This window comes from Anser anser, assembly GCF_964211835.1.
Source record: "Anser anser genome assembly, chromosome: 10".
NCBI classification, from domain to species: domain Eukaryota; kingdom Metazoa; phylum Chordata; class Aves; order Anseriformes; family Anatidae; genus Anser; species Anser anser.
In genome coordinates, this window is record NC_139730.1 from 227,433 (window position 1) to 245,005 (window position 17,573).

General features: G+C 45.8%; 1 protein-coding gene across 3 annotated transcripts in view; it reads left to right on the top strand.

Moving 5' to 3' along the window:
• The window catches only part of MAP1A (microtubule associated protein 1A), a 58,540-nt gene extending 42,182 nt beyond the window's left edge, over positions 1 to 16,358 (top strand). For all 3 annotated transcript variants that reach the window (XM_083850186.1, XM_083850187.1, XM_083850188.1), the window contains 3 exons: positions 539 to 9,380; positions 11,621 to 11,853; positions 12,807 to 16,358. In XM_083850186.1, coding sequence (XP_083706312.1) covers positions 539 to 9,380; positions 11,621 to 11,853; positions 12,807 to 12,962 — 9,231 coding nt within the window. In that variant the 3' untranslated portion in view covers positions 12,963 to 16,358. The remainder of the gene's footprint in view (positions 1 to 538; positions 9,381 to 11,620; positions 11,854 to 12,806) is intronic.
• The last annotated feature ends 1,215 nt before the right edge of the window (positions 16,359 to 17,573 follow it).

A 17,573-nucleotide genomic window follows, 5' to 3' on the forward strand; every position in this document is an offset into this window, starting at 1 on the left:
ACAGGCTTCAAGAAAGAAAATGAACCTGAATAGAAGAGAAAGTCTCATGGCACTGAAACTGCACAAAGTACCATATGATTGTTCAGTAGCCAATAAGTGAGGATAAGTTCTGACAGTGATGCCTAACATTGAAAAGGGTATTTCAGGATTAGAATTCACAAATCAAAAAGAAACTGCTTGGGTTTTTGAACCCAAGCCAGAGACTGATATCCCAGGTTGAATAAGAAGAAGTAAAGAAAGAGGACAAGGTGGCTGCTGCTTTTGTTCTCTTTCCTGAGGTATTGTCACCATGCAGCCCAAACAGTCAGGAAACATAAAAACCCATCAACATGAAGAATTTTAAAAGAGAGCAGAGCATGGCTGCATGCATTTATTTGTGATGGGCTTTTGGAGTATTTCATCTATCCTCAGCATTTCCTCTCAGTAAAATGCTCATGGAGTCTTTGCAGTATTTCTGCATTAACTGGCTATTTTTTAAAGAGCTGAATTGGTCTCAGAGCTCTGTTTGACCTTTATTTGTCTGTGCCTGTCTCAATAGGTCACCCAGATTCTTAGCAACACTGATTCAGATATCAAGGCGTCCCTTACTGTATCGTGTTTGGGAGAAGGAGACTGGAGCAACCTTGGGCATCCTCGATTTCAGGATATTATTAATCTGAAACTGAATCCTGATCCAGTTTTGCCAGAAATGGATGGGGTGTCTGAGTTTGCAGAATATGTCTCTGAAACAGTTGACGTGCCATCTCCATTTGATCTCCTGGAACCACCCACCTCAGGGGGCTTTTTGAAGCTTTCTAAACCCTGCTGCTACATATTCCCTGGTGGAAGAGGTGATTCTGCTCTCTTTGCTGTCAATGGGTTTAACATCCTTGTAGATGGTGGCTCTGACAGGAAATCTTGTTTCTGGAAGCTGGTAAGGCACCTGGATAGGATTGACTCTATTCTTCTGACCCACATTGGTGCAGACAACCTACCTGGCATCAATGGGCTGCTGCAGAGGAAAGTTGCTGAACAAGAGGAGGAACAATCCCAGGGCTCTACCAACTACAGTGACTGGATGAAGAACCTAATTTCTCCCGAGCTGGGGGTGGTATTTTTTAATGTTCCTGAAAAACTGAAGATGCCTGAATCATCCATGAAAGTAAAGAGGAGCATTGAAGAAGCTTGTCTGACACTGCAGTATCTCAACAGACTTGGCATTAAATCAGAGCCTCTATACAGGGTAGTGAGCAGTACCATTGAACCTATCACGCTTTTCCACAAAATGGGAGTGGGTAAGCTGGACATGTATATACTGAATCCTGTCAAGGACAGTAAAGAAATGCAGTTTCTAATGCAGAAATGGGCTGGTAATAGTAAAGCAAAGACTGGCATAATTCTCGCAAGTGGGAAAGAAGGTGAAATTTCTGTTCCCTATCTCACATCCATCACAGCCCTAGTGGTGTGGCTGCCAGCTAGCCCAACAGAGAAAATTGTAAGGGTTTTGTTTCCTGGAAATGCACCTCAAAATAAAATACTGGAAGGTCTTGAGAAACTCAAGCACCTGGATTTTCTGAGGTACCCAGTGGCTACTCAGAAAGATATCACTTCTGGAATACCTCCACCTGTGCTGAAGCAGACCAAAATTAAACAAAGAACTGACAGTAAAGAGAGTCTTAAATCTTCTCCCAAGCCATCTGTGACAAAGCAAGCTAAGAAAGAAGAGGCAGTTGAGGAGGGGAATAAGGAGGTAAAACCAGAAGTCATAAAGGATGCTAAAACTGAGAAAAAGGTTAAAGAACACTCTGAGAAGATTCCTGAGAAACCTGTTAAACATGAAAAGATAAAGACAGAATCAAGTGATGTTCTCAAAGCTGAGAAAAGAAAACTAACAAAAGACAAAGTAGGCAAAAAGCATCTCAAAGAGAAAGTATCCAAACTGGAGGAGAAGAAAGACAAAGAAAAGAAAGAGATTAAGAAGGAGAAAAAGGACTTAAAAAAAGATGATGGAAAGAAAGAGGAAAAAAAAGATTCAAAGAAAGAGGATAAAAAGAAAGAAATCAAGCCAGAGCCCAAAAAAATGTCTAAACCAGACTTAAAACCATTTACTCCAGAGGTAAGAAAAACATTATACAAGGCAAAAGTTCCAGGCAGAATCAAAACTGAGAAGATCAAAATCAAACCTGAAAAGGAAGTACCTACTGACCTGAGGACATCACCAATGGAGAAGATGCCAGTAGAGGTGGAACCAGGAGAGACTTCCATAGCTGAACAGAGGTTAGTCCTGTCTTCACCAGAAGATCTTACAAAGGACTTTGAGGAGCTGAAGAATGAAGAGAAAGGGGACTTGCAGGGGGCTCAAGAAATTTCTGATATAGAAGTAAGTGATAAGGTTATGAGAGTACCTGAAACAGAGATGAAAGAGTCCAGTGACGTGACATCTCAGAATCACCTTGAAGTGGATCCGATTTTGAAAACAAACATTCCTGATCAGAGAACAACTACTATTGATTTGGAAAAAGAATCCCCAGCAGAGGAAAAAGCAGTCCATCATCTAGAACCAAGAGCAGGTCAAGCTGAAAAAATAGAGGATGAAGGAAGAACATTAGATGAAAATCTTGAGATGAGATACTGCAAGAGAAAAGCTGAGCAGTACATGGAAGTTCAGCTGTTGCCAGACAGAGAACAGGTACCAATACACAGTGACCTTGTAGCAAAAGCTGTTTGGTCACCAGCATTCAGAGATGAAGACAAGGAAGAAGAGGAAGAAATCTCTTTGGACAGAAAACAGAGGGAAGCAGAAACAAAGACCTGTGAAAAGTATACTGAGGGGACAGAGGCACAGGAGGAGGGTGAGAGGGAAAAGAGAGAGGATGTGGTAGAAAAGGCAGAACTGGAAGAAAAGGAAGAACAGCAAATGAAGGCAGAGCAAATGAAGGTGGAAAAGAGTAAAGATTTCTATGAACTGAAGCAGGATGAGAGGGAGGACAAAATATTTACCGTTAAAGAAAATGAAAAAGAATTTAGTGACATGGGTGAGAAAAGCAAGTTACTTGGAAAGGAGGTAACAAAGGAAGAGTCGTATCTGAGCAGTCTGCCAGTCCCAGCAGGAGCAACAGCAGAACATGTTTCATATATCCAAGATGAAACTATCCCAGGATATTCAGAAACAGAGCAGACGATTTCTGATGAAGAAATACATGATGAACAGGAAGAGAGGATCCCACACTTGAAGTATGATGTCAATGCATATGACATTTCTGTTCCTGACCACCCAGGCTCTTTTGAAGCAATACACGGAATACAGGCCATGCCTACTGCAGACCTTGCAGCCAAGGGCTATGCTGGCCAGGAGTCTGAAATCCTGGCATATCCTACAAACATAGTGGCAGCTCCGCTAGCCGAGGAAGAACATATTTCTTCTGCTACCTCCATTACAGAATGTGATAAGCTTTCGTCTTTTGCAACTTCAGTAGCAGAAGATCAGTCAGTTGCATCTATAACAGCACCACAAACAGAAGAGACTGGGAAAAGCTCTTTACTTCTAGACACAGTAAACAGCATGCCTTCCTCTCGGACTGAAGCAACCCAAGGTCTTGACTATGTTCCTTCTGCTGGCACAATCTCTCCCACATCATCCTTGGAGGAAGACAAATGTTTTAAATCTCCGCCTCCTGAAGATTTCCATGCACTAGCAGAAGGAGAGAGAAAACTGGAAGCTCAAAAAAAGGATCTTGATGAAGAGGCAGAAGAGGAAGAGGAAGAAGAAGATGGGACTCCAAATATTGAAATGCCTGAGAAACTCAGAGGCCATTACAGTGCCCCACTCTTTGCTCATCAAGAATGCACTGATAATATGTTAATCAGTGTCCCCACAGAAGTGACGCATACTTCCGGTTTGCCTTTATCCACTGAAGAAACACCGTTTTCCCAGGTTGACTCTGCAGAGGCTGAAGAACGATGCATGAGTCCTGATGATAGTACAGTCAAAATGGCATCTCCCACCCAATCTGGTCCCACTAGTGCAGGACACACACCTTTCCACCAGTCTCCAGTGGAGGAAAAGCTAGAAACAGTAGATTCAGAGATATTTGAAAAAGAAGAAGATGCTGCCACTAAGAAATTGGAAGATCGAACTTCTGTTGTAAAGGTAACCAAGCATGAACCTCTCAGAGATGATGAGGTGTCTGCATCTAAGTATAGACATGAAAAAGAAGTGTCTGGACCTGTACTGCATAAGCTGGACGCAGGCAGTGATGTGCAGGTATCTCCTGGGGAGGAGGTGCAGGAAGCACCAGTGAGGAAGGAAGAGCTGCCCTGGCTCTCCTACCACAAGCAGGACACAGTGGTGATAGGGGAGGAGGAGGAGCTTCCTGTACTACCGCATCCCAGCACAGATGTGTTTCTGGAGCCTGAAAAAGAGCTAGAAACTAAATCCATGGCAGAAAGTTTAATGGGATTTTCAAAACACTTGTCCTTTGAGCCATACTCTACCACAGAAACATCTCTGGGAAGTGTGGCTCCTCCATGGTTCACAAACCAAAGCAAATCTGAAAGTGAGAAAACCTCACAATTTTCTCCAGATGATACTAAATCACTTTCTCTTACAGAAGAAAATCTTGCTAAAGAAAAATCCCCAGGTATTTCTGTTAAGGGGATGGCTACTGAAGAAGGAAAACTACTCTATTTCACAGAAGACACCTCAGAAGAAGAAAAATCTTCTCAGGTTTCAGTTAAAGACATTTCTCCAGAAGAAACCAAATCTATTTCTCTCACTGAGAGTCCCAGCAAGGACATCTCTTCAGACATTTTTGTTAAAGGCATTTCTCCAGAAGACATCAAATCTCTTAGTTTCACAGAAGAAATACCTGTGAAAGAAAAAACTCTGTCTGACTTTACTGACAAATTCCCATCAGAAGCTGTTGGATCTATGGATTTCACAGAGCAGAGCCCAGATACATATGAAAAATCACCAAACATTTCTACCAAAGTGCTCACAGAAGAAGTGGCAAAATCTTTTTCTTGCCTAGAAAATATCCCGGTTAAAGATGCATCACCCAGAGATACTTCAACTGAAGAAATGTCTCCCGATGATAGCAGTTTATTTTCTGTAACAGAAAAAGCCACATCTAAGGAAAAAACTGCAGGCTTCTCTCAGGAAGTATCTCCAGATGTGAAGGGCTTATACTTTACAGAATTTAGCCCAGTCGAGGATAAAACATCATCACATGTTTCTGCTGAAGATGTAAAATCTTGCAGGTTCAAGGAAGCTAAAGAAGAAAAATCTCCAGAAATGGACGACTTTTACATGAAAGATTTAAGTTATGAGAAGAAAGTGTGGTTTCCAGAAGAAGTGGAAGAGATTTCTGTTCAGGGAAGGCGGCAGATATATGATAAAGAGAGAGAGAGCACATTCTTGGATGAGGTACCAGAATATGAAAAATCCCCTCCTAAAATGGGAGAAGCGGAGATCCCATCTCCTGTAATACCTGGCAGTCATACCTGGAGAAGAGTAGAAAGTGAAGCATGGGGCTCTGCTTATGAGTGTCTTCAGGAAGGAAGAGACACTGGAAGAGCAGGGCAGTTATCCAGTGAGGAGGATGAGGATCTCTGTCATGCCAAAGACAAACCTGTGTTACTGCAAGCAGAAGCAGAATGTTTAAAAGTGGAATCACGTGATTACAAAGAAGAGACACTGAAGATTGCCAAAACTACAGCAGAAACAAAGATCGTTAACATAGCTCCTGCTGACGTCACTTTCCCAGACAGTTCTCATTTGTCTTCTCAGTATGTCTCTGGTGAGGAAAATCAGGCCAAACCATTAACTGGAAACAAAGAAAGGCAAGAATTGATGTTGACATCCAAACAAGATTACTCCTATTTAGATGAGGAGGAGGAAGCTGTCCTGGATATCTATGCAAAGTCAATAGACCAAGCACCGAAAGCATCTCCCCTGCCAGTAACAGCTAGCCCTCTGGAAAAGCAGACTGGCACAATGCTAGAAACAGAGAGGTCTTACAAGATAGATCTGTGCAAGGCACTGCAACAGGAGGAAATTCCATTGAAGGACACAGAAAAGAAAACAGATGTTAGTGGTTTGTCTCAGGAAATGGACTGTAAATACAAGACAGATAGAAAGCAAGAGGATGACTACAAATCCACCGAGGCTCATTATGACTCTACAGGAGGCAAAGAGCAGGTGGCAGCAGCATCTGCTCTGTTCCAATCTACAAGACCAGCAGAATCTGAATATGTAGCAGCATCCCCAGAAGAAAGTGCTGCAGGGTCAGGGCAGCATGCACGCTCCCCTCTAGGAGAAGTCCCTCCTCAGAAAAGCAGTGCTGCCAGTGGCCATTCTGAGGCTGTGGGTTCTGTGAGCCGAGTGGCATATCTTCCTGAGTCCTACTCCAGGAGCCCTGTGGACCCTTGTTCCTATGAGGAAGGGGTCTGCAGAACCAGAGGTGATGACAATTCCATGAGACAAGAGCAAGAAGAAAGAGAACCAACACCCTATCCTGATGAAAGAAGTTTCAAGTATGCTGACATCTATGAGAAGATAATTGTGTCTGGAGTTGGACTCTCCCCCTTCACATCCAAGGATGCAGACATCTCAGGTCACACGGACAAGGTGCTAACAACAGCACCGAGCTCTCAGAAAGATCAAGGTTTTCATGTCTCTGCAAAGGAAGAAGAGTCCTGCCTTTATACCTCTGCTGAGAAGGAGTTGTCATCTCCAGCATCCCCTAAAGATAAAGCAGATGCAGCCTTCGAGTATACAGACATCCATAAGAGATACTTGCCCTTGTCTGAAACAGATAAGCCTAAGATATCTGAGGGACAGGAAGAACTGAATGTGTCCTGTGCTTTGCCAGAAGAAGTGGACTGTGAACATCATCCATCATCTGCAAGCACAGCATTTATCTCTCCCACTGACATATTTTATCAAGAAAAATCAGCTACCTATATTGGTGCCACTTGTCCAGATGAGAACATCGTTTTGTCTGGCCAGGAGCAGATACCTCTGTCCCTGAAATCTGAAAGCCAAAATCTCAAAGATACATACTATGACAAAGCAGGGCAAGGGGAAGAAAGCATGAGTGACTCAGAGTTAGAGAAAGGTGCTACGGAGAGATCTGAAAAGGAGTCTAAACTGCATAGCCCTGACCAAGCTGCAGGCACAGTCTATGCACACATCTCAGCAATGGAGCAGTTCCATGTAACAGAACCACTTCTGCAAGGCAAGCATGAGGAGTCCAATTCACCCCCTTCTACTGCCTCTTCACCTTCTGATCCACTGTGGAAAGAGGAATATGGAATTAGGAAAACTGCATCAGCCACAACTGTGGGAACATATGTTGCTGGTTACAGTGACTTGCCAGACATAGGCAGAGATGAGCAGGCTTCAGAAATGTGCCATTTAAGCCAAGACTCTTTGCAAAAGAGAAAGGATGCTGAAAAATCCACAAAGGAATCACATTTCTGTGTAACAGATTATCCAAGTACAGAGGGTGTCTCAGAGTGCTATGAGCAAGCCATATACTTGAAATCTGCTTCTGAAAAACAGAAAGAGGAATACAAGAAGGTGCCAACAGGAGAAGGCAGAGTGATGGATATCTCTTCTGGATTTGAATGCTCCCTGCTAGGAAAGAGTGAAACATCTAGTGTGTTCAGACATGAACAAACCTCAGCAAGCCATTTAGGAGATATCGCTCTTCCTTTAAAGGTTTCTTGTGCTTTGTCCTCAGGCCAGGGGAAGAAAGATGAGTACTTGGAGGTTTCTGAGATCAGCTGCCGTAACTCATCTTTAACTAAATTCTCACCAGAGAGTCCATATGAAGAAGATAAACTGTTCTCCAAAGGTCTGGAAAGAGAGTCTGTGCCCCAACAGCCACTGAAGGATGACTCTTCCAGCCTGTCAGAGGAACCATCATCTGAAGCAACCACTCCTGTAATACCGACTACAGCAGAAAGTTTTTACTCCCATATGCTTTCTGCATACACAAGTGCAGGAGCAGAACCAAGTACCAAGAGTCTTTGGGATGCATCTCCAGAGATTCCAGATAAGGCTATGAAAACCCATACAGCTGAAACCAAAGACTTCGCATTTGCTGAAGAACGTGGTTCTGCATTCAGTAGCGGCATGAGTGACAGCATTTTGCCGTGCAGAAGGGAGTGTCAGAGTTCACAGCCCACACCATTCTCTGCAGAGAAACAACAGCAGCCCTGTGTAACTAGTCCAGAGCAGAAAGCACCATTTACAGAACAGCTGATGACATTAACATCTCTCCCTGATGTATTGACATCATTTCCTCATCATCAGCATGAAGATGAAACCACAGCCAATGGTCCAACAGAGGTGAGCACCAGTCTGCAAGCTTTCCAAAGCACATACCATGCAGCAGAGACAAAAGATGAAAAAACATGCCCTGATTCTGACAGCAGTTTTTCTCCATGCACAGGCAAAGAGGACACAGAGAGGCAGAGCCGTCCTTCCTCTCTGATGTCCCCTGAACACAGTTTCCAGCCCTTTTTCCCAGATGTGCAAAGGGCTGGAAGAGCAGAGGACCATGGAGATGCTTCCCATGAGACGGAGCCACATTTAGAAGGCAGTTTTGACTGCAGACAGAAATTTTCCTCATGCGAATTCAAGCACAGGAAGGGAGAGCTATCGCCCTCCTTCATTAACCCAAGCCCTCATGAGCTCTCTGAAGATAGTGACCTCTCACAGGAGGAGGGTCATCCTTCAGTGCAAGGAAGACCACCCCACATGAGTAGTAGCCCTGTGCAAAGTGCCACAGTGGAGGAAACGCCTCCAACATCAGTGAGTGATTCTGGAACCTCCCAGTCAGACTCAGATGTTCCACCTGAGACAGAAGAATGTCCATCCATCACAGCAGATGCAAACATGGACTCAGATGAAGATGCTGATTTCCTCCCAGTAGATAAAGCTGTTGGAAATGCTCATCATGCCAGTTCTAGGTCCAGCCATGATCCTCAGCCTGTTCCAATGGTAGATCCCCACCCTCATCCTCCTCACCCTGATGTCTGCATGGTAGACCCTGATATGTTGGTAAATGAGCAAGGCATGAGCAGAACTGATAAAATTTCCAAGAAGGACTTGAAAGAAAAGAGCAAAAGTGTGAAGAAGCCTTTGAGTAAACCCAAATCTTCCTCTCCTGCCCGGAAATTAGAAGTGAAAGGGAAACGATCACCCACACCTGTGAAACAGCCATCGGACAAATCTCCAAAATCTGCCACTGCCAAAAAAGAAAAAGATGGAGGAGAGAAGCCCAAACCACGTAGTGTGCTTGTGCAGCCGCCTCACACAGAGGATGAATTGGCCCGGAGTAGTCACAGCAACCCTGGCAAGAACCTTGTTAATGGCATCAGAACAAACCCTGGTAAGAAAGTCTTCATTAAACATGCATTTTTCTCTTCAGGTTCAATAAAAAGAAAAAGCACTAAGTTAAATGTAGCAGAACAGAGTTTCCCAGTCAGGCATAACCAGTGAGAAAGTAGAGAGGTTGTCATGCAAGTCACATAAAAAGATCAAAGCCTTGAGGAAAACTCTGAATCTCTGTAGAGCTGAATCCAACCACGTCTGCAGAGAGTCCTGTGAGACCTAATTCAGAACTCAATAGACTAAGATTCAGTTCCACCTGGGGGCTACAGCTGTGGAGGGGCAGTAGGTATATAGAGTTGGGTGCTGTCAAAGAAATGCCAGCAACTGAAGGACAAAATACATGTGTGTTTAAGAAGTGGTGGTAACCTTTTGGCCTCTAAGTAGGGTAAGTGTATTGCACAGGACAGAGATTAAGCTCTCATGTAGAATAACAGGAACCACCATGGTCAGATATTTTCTTTCCTCTGAAATATTAAGTAGAGATGGGATGGGAGCAGCCCTCATGTCTGAGTACCACACTGCAGGGCACTGAATGAAGACGTGAAAAGGGTACTTTGCTGCAAGTGTCTGTACAGCCCATGGCCTCTTGCTAAGTGTTCACACAGAGACCAGTGCTCTACTAGTATGCTACCAGATGACACCAGTCTTAGGTGATACAGTGTAGCTGCATTATCCCCATGTCTGTGCTGAGAAGCCGCAGTGCCAGGCTCTGTGCAAAACACAGACCGATTTGCAATCTTCTGTTCCACATCAATACTGAGCGTAAGACAAGAGCCAGCAGGTAGGTAGTGTCAGGGAGAATGAAGAAAATCAAAACAGTGCTCATGGGCTATGGTCTCAGCAGATGGCCACTGAAGACACTGTGGCAAAGAGAGGGTGTAGTGGGAGAAGTGGAGGAAGGTTTGCAGAGGCTTTACAAGAGGCTCTTCTTGAGTGAGAACAGCTGAAGAGAAAGGCCTGAAAAGAGCCTATATGTGTGCCTGCTGCAAATACAACTCAGGTGAGGAGACTGTTGTCGGATGACACACTGATGGTGTCACTGACAGCAAGAGGGATGTTCAGGCTGAGTGGTTGATGAAGGGTCTGCTCAGTGTAGTGGGGAGTGAGAGGAAAGTAGTGGACGGAGTAGTGAAGTGGTCACAGTGCCAGCCAAGAGGAGTCTGCAAGGGAATGTGGCCTGAAAAGGTCCTGAGCCAGCTGACTCATGAGTAGCTGACAGAGAAGTATGGTACAGTCAAGAGAAAGCCTGCATGAGGGTATTAGTAGCGTGTCTGTACAGTGCGGTCAGGTCCTGAAGGCAGTGCACAGAAAGAGCTGTCAAGATGGAGTGTCTGGACATATAAGCCTGAAGGGAAGGTTGAGACAAAGATGCATGATTTCTGTGTTTGGAGCAGTTTGGTGCTGTGGGTTGCCCAAATCACACTGGGGATGAGGAATAGACACCAGTAAGAATGGCTGCAACAAGAAAGGATTTTTTTGTTTGTGCCACAGCTAGCCAGCACAATTAGTTGTCCATGCTAGTAGTTAGTGGCTTTGCGCTCACAGAAGAGAGTACCCAGAATAGGAAGCAGAAGACAGAGGCGTCTGTGACTCCACAGAGAGCAGAAGGGAGAGAAGGGACAGTTCTTCCATGGGTTTTGTCTATATATGCCTATTTACTGCTGAGTATAACAACTCCTTTGACTATCTCTCATCTCATAAATATAAAGAGCAATAAATGATGAAAAGATGTACAAAAGTTACAGCCGTGTTGCTAGGAAAGAGCAATAGTCCACAGAATAGCAGTGATACTCAGGGATGGCAGAAAGCCAGGGTGGAGTTTCCAAAAAGATCACTGCAATACTCTAGGATATAAACGGATACAGAGGTCACAGAACAGGTTTTTTTTAGCAAAAATAGATTATTAACACACACAAAAAAGGTAGGACAAAGTATTGATTGGGATGACAACTCTGAGAAAGCTAATAATGGAACTTTTGAGTCCCTTCTTCAGGAAAGACTTGCGACTCTTAAGCCTTCCAGCCCCCCCTTCACTCTCACCCAAGAACAGCAGAACTCCTTTTCCCTTCCTTTCAGTGCTGGCTCAAAATTCCACCCAGATCTCCTCTGAGCCTGGATAAATGTTAACTTGTTTGCTGAAGGGAAAAACCTTTCTGGAATCCAGTTTCTTCAGTGCTAATTTGAGTGCTTGTGCATTCCAGAAGGGCTTTGATAGTCTCTGCTTTCTTTTTTCCAAAGCTTCCAATAGTCCTAAAAGCAGTTTGGCTGTGCCCATGGGTCCACCTGTCTATGTGGACTTGGCGTACATCCCCAACCACTGCAGCGGAAAGAACACAGATCCGGAGTTCTTCAAGCGAGTTCGAGCATCATATTATGTTGTGAGTGGGAATGATGCAGCCAATGGAGAACCAAGCCGTGCAGTGTTGGATGCGCTCCTGGAAGGGAAGTCTCAGTGGGGGGAGAATCTGCAGGTATGTCACGGAAGTGCCTGGGAATGTATGTTTCTCCTTATGTCACAAGCACCTGGGGGAAGGTGCGTCACAAAGTACATTAAGAGAATACGAGTGGTACTGGGCATGTATTACTCTGCAATCTCAGAGGAGTAACTATCTGTACTCTTGAGAAGGGGGACACTCTCAGAATGATGTGAGTAGTGTCAGATGTGTCCTCCATTCCACATCCTTCTGAGAGGAGGAAGCACTTAGAGATTATACATTCCTCCTCACCTGCTGCAGGATGAGCCTATCTGCAAGCAAAAACAAGCACTGCCACAGGCTGAATATTCATCTGTGTCCCATGCCCTGTGGCATGTGTTACTAGCCTTGCTTGCTTAAGATTTTTCTTTCTATTATACTGGTAATAAATACTAACTTTTATTAGAGATTAAAAAACAAATGGAGCATTCTTACTTATATTTCTTGTGTAGTCAGGTTTGCAGGAGATTTTGGGTAGACGCTGTTTCTGATGACAGGTACAGGAAGAGTGTATGCTCTTTCAGATGATGCACCCTCCAATTTCAAAGTCCCTGAGCTGCACATTGGGTCAGTAGGCAGATCAAGTCTATAAAATTAGTAACAGTAATACTCTCAGCATTGCCCCTTTTCACACTGAAGGATCTTTCTAAGGCTGTTTCTGGCGCACCATAAAGAGAGGCTCTCCCCTCCACTGCAGCCATTTTCACCATTATTGTGGTAGTACTGCTAGTGTACAGCCAGCTCAGAGCCCCATTGTGCTGGTACTGCATAAAATAAAGCACCAGCTCTGCCTTAGAGAATGCGACATCTGAAAGGCATTAAGTGGAACAAGCAGTACCAAGGGGACAGTGTTCCAAAATTAATGGGAAATTTTAGCCTCAGCTCCTACAGGCATTGTTTACCAGTGCAGTTGTTCTCAAACAATCATGCCTTCTGCTTTCTTTCCCCAGGTGACATTGATCCCAACACATGATACTGAGGTGACAAGAGAATGGTACCAACAGACCCACGAGAAACAGCAGGAGCTAAACATCATGGTACTGGCAAGCAGCAGCACTGTTGTAATGCAGGATGAATCTTTCCCAGCCTGTAAGATCGAATTCTAAATCTCCCAGCCACACTTTGCGTTCATCCATTGACTCTCCAATCACCGATGCAACATCAGAGACACCATCTAATCACAGTCCAGTTCTCTGGTTTAGTCCGCTACATGGTTCCCATTTGTCAGGCAATCGGGTACCCATCTAGCTCAGCACTGGATGCCATGAAAAAGAAGTGCAGGGCTCTGTAATATTCTGGACTGAGCTAAGAGTTTGTGCAAGAGCAGTTGCAGGCCAGGGGCACTTCCATTTTCCCTGCTTTATTCTGCTGCCTGTACAGTTTCTGTAGACTATCTTGGCTGCCTTGCTGCTGTGAGAGCTTGTTCTACTCTCTTCCTGGCTGCCTTGCCATTTAACTTGTAGCACCATGAGCCTCATCTTTCTGGTGAGGGCTAAAGTGCTGCTGCTGCATGTTGACAGCATTTGGGGGCAGGGAGACAGAGAAAAAACTAATTTGCAAAGCAAACCTACATGATGAGGGAAGGCCAAACCCTCCAACTGTAACATGACAGTGAAGGGCATTCTTCCATCTTCTATCCTGAGCATACAGGTGGTGTTCTGGGAGGGGGGGGGCCTGTACTCCAACAGGGCAGGGCCACCATTTGCCACGTCTGCAGACTTCTGTCCCAAATATTTGGTTACAGATGCCTGCAACACCTGCTCACTATGCTCAAGGAGAGCTGGGCTGAAGGACATGTTGGTGTTGGGGGGGGGGGGGGGGGGGTGGCAGTGGGAGGGGAGAGTTCAGCCTGTTGCTCTTGGCTACAAAGAGCACATTCCTAACCTGCTAACTTGAGTTTTGCACACTAAGTGGGTAACTTACTCCTGCACATCAGCAGTGCGACAGGAGGAGGCACAGAGGGGCTGTTGCCTGAACAGTCACACTCAGTATCCAAACGCACAACTACAGCCCCCTCTAAAGCAGAAGGGCTGAAACAACCTGGCCTCTGTTGGCCTATGATAGTTGAGAAACCTCCCTGTCCTCGTAAACCAAAGGCTTTCCTGAGGAGTGTGGTGAGGCAGCTGAGGAACTCGCATGCTGTACTGAGATGCTGTTGTCTGGCCAGCGTAGCTGATGTGTGCCAGTTCTGCAAGCAGCAGCAGTTTCCTTGCTACATGGTATGCCAGTGGTCCAGCTTCTTAGCTGTGTTCAAGCTTTTGCTGCCCTCCCTAAGTGTGCCCAGGATGTGGGGAATAGAACCTGTGGTGTGAGGAAAGAGAACCCCTTTCCCAAAAACACTCGGGAGAAGTAGTTTAGCAATTGTGTTAGCTCATAGATCCTCCACAACTGTGGCAGGAACATGCATACATGCCTGCTGCCTGCACAGAATAGCTGCTGGCAAGACTGTGCTGTGCACACCTGCAGTTGCAGCTGGCAGCCCGCTGCTTGCACACCTATTGTGGACTTAGGTCCTTGCTGTATGGCCAGCCTGGCAGAGATGTAGTTGTGTGCCATGAGTGCATCATTGCTGCTGAACAGTCACCCAGAGGCTCCTTGGCATTCAAGCCCATTCCTGCTGTGGGGCTGCCAGCCCTTGCAGCGAGAGCAGCTCCAGGAACGCTAGTGCTCAGGCGTCTGTGTCTGCAGCACCAGGGAGCCTTTGCCACATCCTAGAGCACTGCAAGAGAGCCTTATTACAGGGATAACGTAAACTTTCTGTAAGTGAAAAAAGTGTGGTGGTAGGTTGTGAAAGAGACATGAGATGGAAAGCAGTACTGCAAGACCTGGCATACAACTCAGCGTATTTCTATCTGCTGTGCTTGGCCCTGAGCCAAGATCTGATTCCATAATAAGCATCCCAGGACTATGTGCTGTGTTTGCCTGGGACACTTCAGTCTCTATGCTAGCATTTTCTAGCAGCTGATAGAAAGAAAATGCTGCTTAGAAGCCTGCTCCTAGACTAAAATGGAGTTTCTAGGGAAATGGTTTATTTTGCATTTAATTTATATATTTATTTTTTGATCTTAAGCTGCATTTTGTTTGGATTTAATATTTTAATTTATACATGTTAACTACGTGCTCTTGGTGTCAGCTCAGAGGTTTCTCAGTACAAATACTTAGATGCTGCAATTTAAAAAAAAAGAACAACAAAAGACCACAGAGAAATTGGCAGAGTTTTTGCTGGCAGCAAAAGGGGGGTCTCTGCTTGCAGCCTGCAAGGCTGTGTTTAAAACCCAGCAGCTGCAGGACAAAGCCTGAGGCCAGCAGCCCCTCCCCGAGGAGCAGCCAGCCCTTTTGATGCAGCCCTTGGTAGGAGCATGTGAGCTTACTCAGGGATTTATGAAATCCCTGCCCTGCGCTGTATTCACGTTAACCATGGAATCACACAGTGTGTCTGCCAGAAGAATAAATGTCATTCTCTGTAACCCAATGGGGTCAAGTGTCTATGAATGTCGGGTACAGCAAGCAATTGCAGGCAGTAACAGACCTGCTCCTGTTTTCCCCAGACACTGCTCTGGGGTTTTGCCTTCAGTGCTTTGGGGAGACCCTGGCTCACCTGCCAATAGCACTGGCTGGCAGCCAGCTGCAGGTGTAGGATGCAAAATTTTCAATGCCAGGTAGTCAGAGCAACAAACGTGACATCTTCATTGACTGGATCCCTGGATTCCTCAGAGTGGCTAGGCATAAAAAGCTAATGCACTAACTTTATACAGACCTACACATGAATGTTTCTCAATTTTAAACTTGAAGCAGTTATGAATAAGAAGCAGTAATGGTGAGGCTTTGTAAGGTGCCTGCATCCTCCAGGCAGGAGGGACATGTTCCAGCAAAAACACCTGCCCTCCATGTGCTGTGCTCCAGTACTCCGCAGCTATGCTGCTTGGATTGCTCTATCCTACACCAGTTCATTTCCCTGTCCTCAAGACTCCACAATATTTTTATTAAAGTCTTTTGTGGCAGTCTGTTGTGCCTCCAGCCTCTCTCCCTCCCATGAAATCTTCTGAAGCTATGGGGGAGAAGGACTTGTAAAAATGCCAAATTCTAAAGAGTCTGACTCTGCTCAGCCTGCAGGAGCCAGCAGAACCCATCCAGAGCCAGAGGTAATAAATACAACACTATAGAGAGAAACAGTTAAACTCTGCTTTTGCTTGTTTCTGCATGTGGGCAACAACATGTAATCTTCCTGTATGTAATAGGTACAAAATACTATTTTAAACCTATAATTAAAAAAGTGAACGTCTCAACTGTATTGAAATGGCAACTTGTGCTCCCAGCTTCTATGCTAAATGTTTTAAAAATGGAGCCCTGATTCTTTTCTTCAGCATCATGTTTCTATTTGAATTTAGTTTCTTGACCTCTGTCCTTTTGCCCATTTCCATGTGAAACACTGTAACTAACTACTGTCAAGAGAGGAGCCCAACACATTAATAATAAAGCCACATTAATTGCGAACAAGAACACTTCCAGCTGTTTCAAACTGTTCTTTAAGTGAGTCCATCCTGTAGGCAGGGGACATGCAGATACTGCTGCCACACCAGCAGCCTCCTCAATGCTGGCCAGCTACAGCCCAACCTGAGTTCAGGCGAGCCTGGGTGTTTGTGCTTATGCCACAATTTCACTCACAGCTGCTAAAATCTGTGGCCCTGCCAAGAGGACACCCACGCCAGCGGTACAGACCTGCCCGGGACCCCCGCCCTCCCTCCTCAGCCCCAGGGGGGTTTGTCCACTGTTCCAGCCTCTGAAGCTGTCTCCTGCCCCTGTTCAGTTGGCCAAGGGCCAGGATGCAGCCCGGGTGCTCCATGCACAGCCACTCCAGTGGACACTGCAGGCAGCTGCCTCGCAGCACTAAGCCAGGCTCTCCCTTGTGGCTTCTGCACTTCTTGGGAACCACTGCTCTGGCCAGCGTTCCTCAAACTGGTAGCATCCCCAGTCCTGTGGAAGGCACATCACAGCAGGGCCTGGCCAGGAGTCTGATGCAAGCCAGCCAGGCAGGGCACCAGCATCAGGGACTCAGCTCAGGGCCTGTGGACACTCAGGCGCTGACAGGGCACCAGGTGCTGCCCATCCTTACCGCAACAGCACGCCTTTGCACTACTGCAAAATTCTGCAGCCTTCCTCTGGAGGGAAAGACACTGTTTCAACTCTTCTGCTACTCAGCGGAACACTAGGAGAGCAGCCTTCTGCTCTGCCTGTGCCAGGCAGCAGTCAGGAGGGGCTGATGCCCAGTCAGCTCTGCTCCTGCCTGGTGGTCCCCTGGAGGAAACGCAGGGGCACAGTTGAAGGCAGGGGAAAGAGAAAGGGACTGGGCTGCAGAGCTCAGAAGGGGGGGCCATTGTGGCTGGGGAGTATATCACAGCTTGTGCAGCATGTCACAGAGAGCTTACAGCAGTCTGCCAGAGCTGTCACTGACATGGGAGTGACCACCGTTTCCATGGACTAGTACTATTCCCAGAGCTGCTTTCCAGCTAAACAAGTACACATATGCTGTGCTATCTGTGCCATGCTCCTGATAAGTGAGAGGCTGTGGCCATACATGCATGTCCCAAAGGTGTACAAGGCTGGGTAGGCCAAGCACTGTTCAGAACCAACCTGCCGAACAGAGCTCCCTTGCCTGTGTTTCAGATGGACCAAGCAGGCTGCAGTGAACACATCTACTGCGGGCTCTTCTGCAGGAG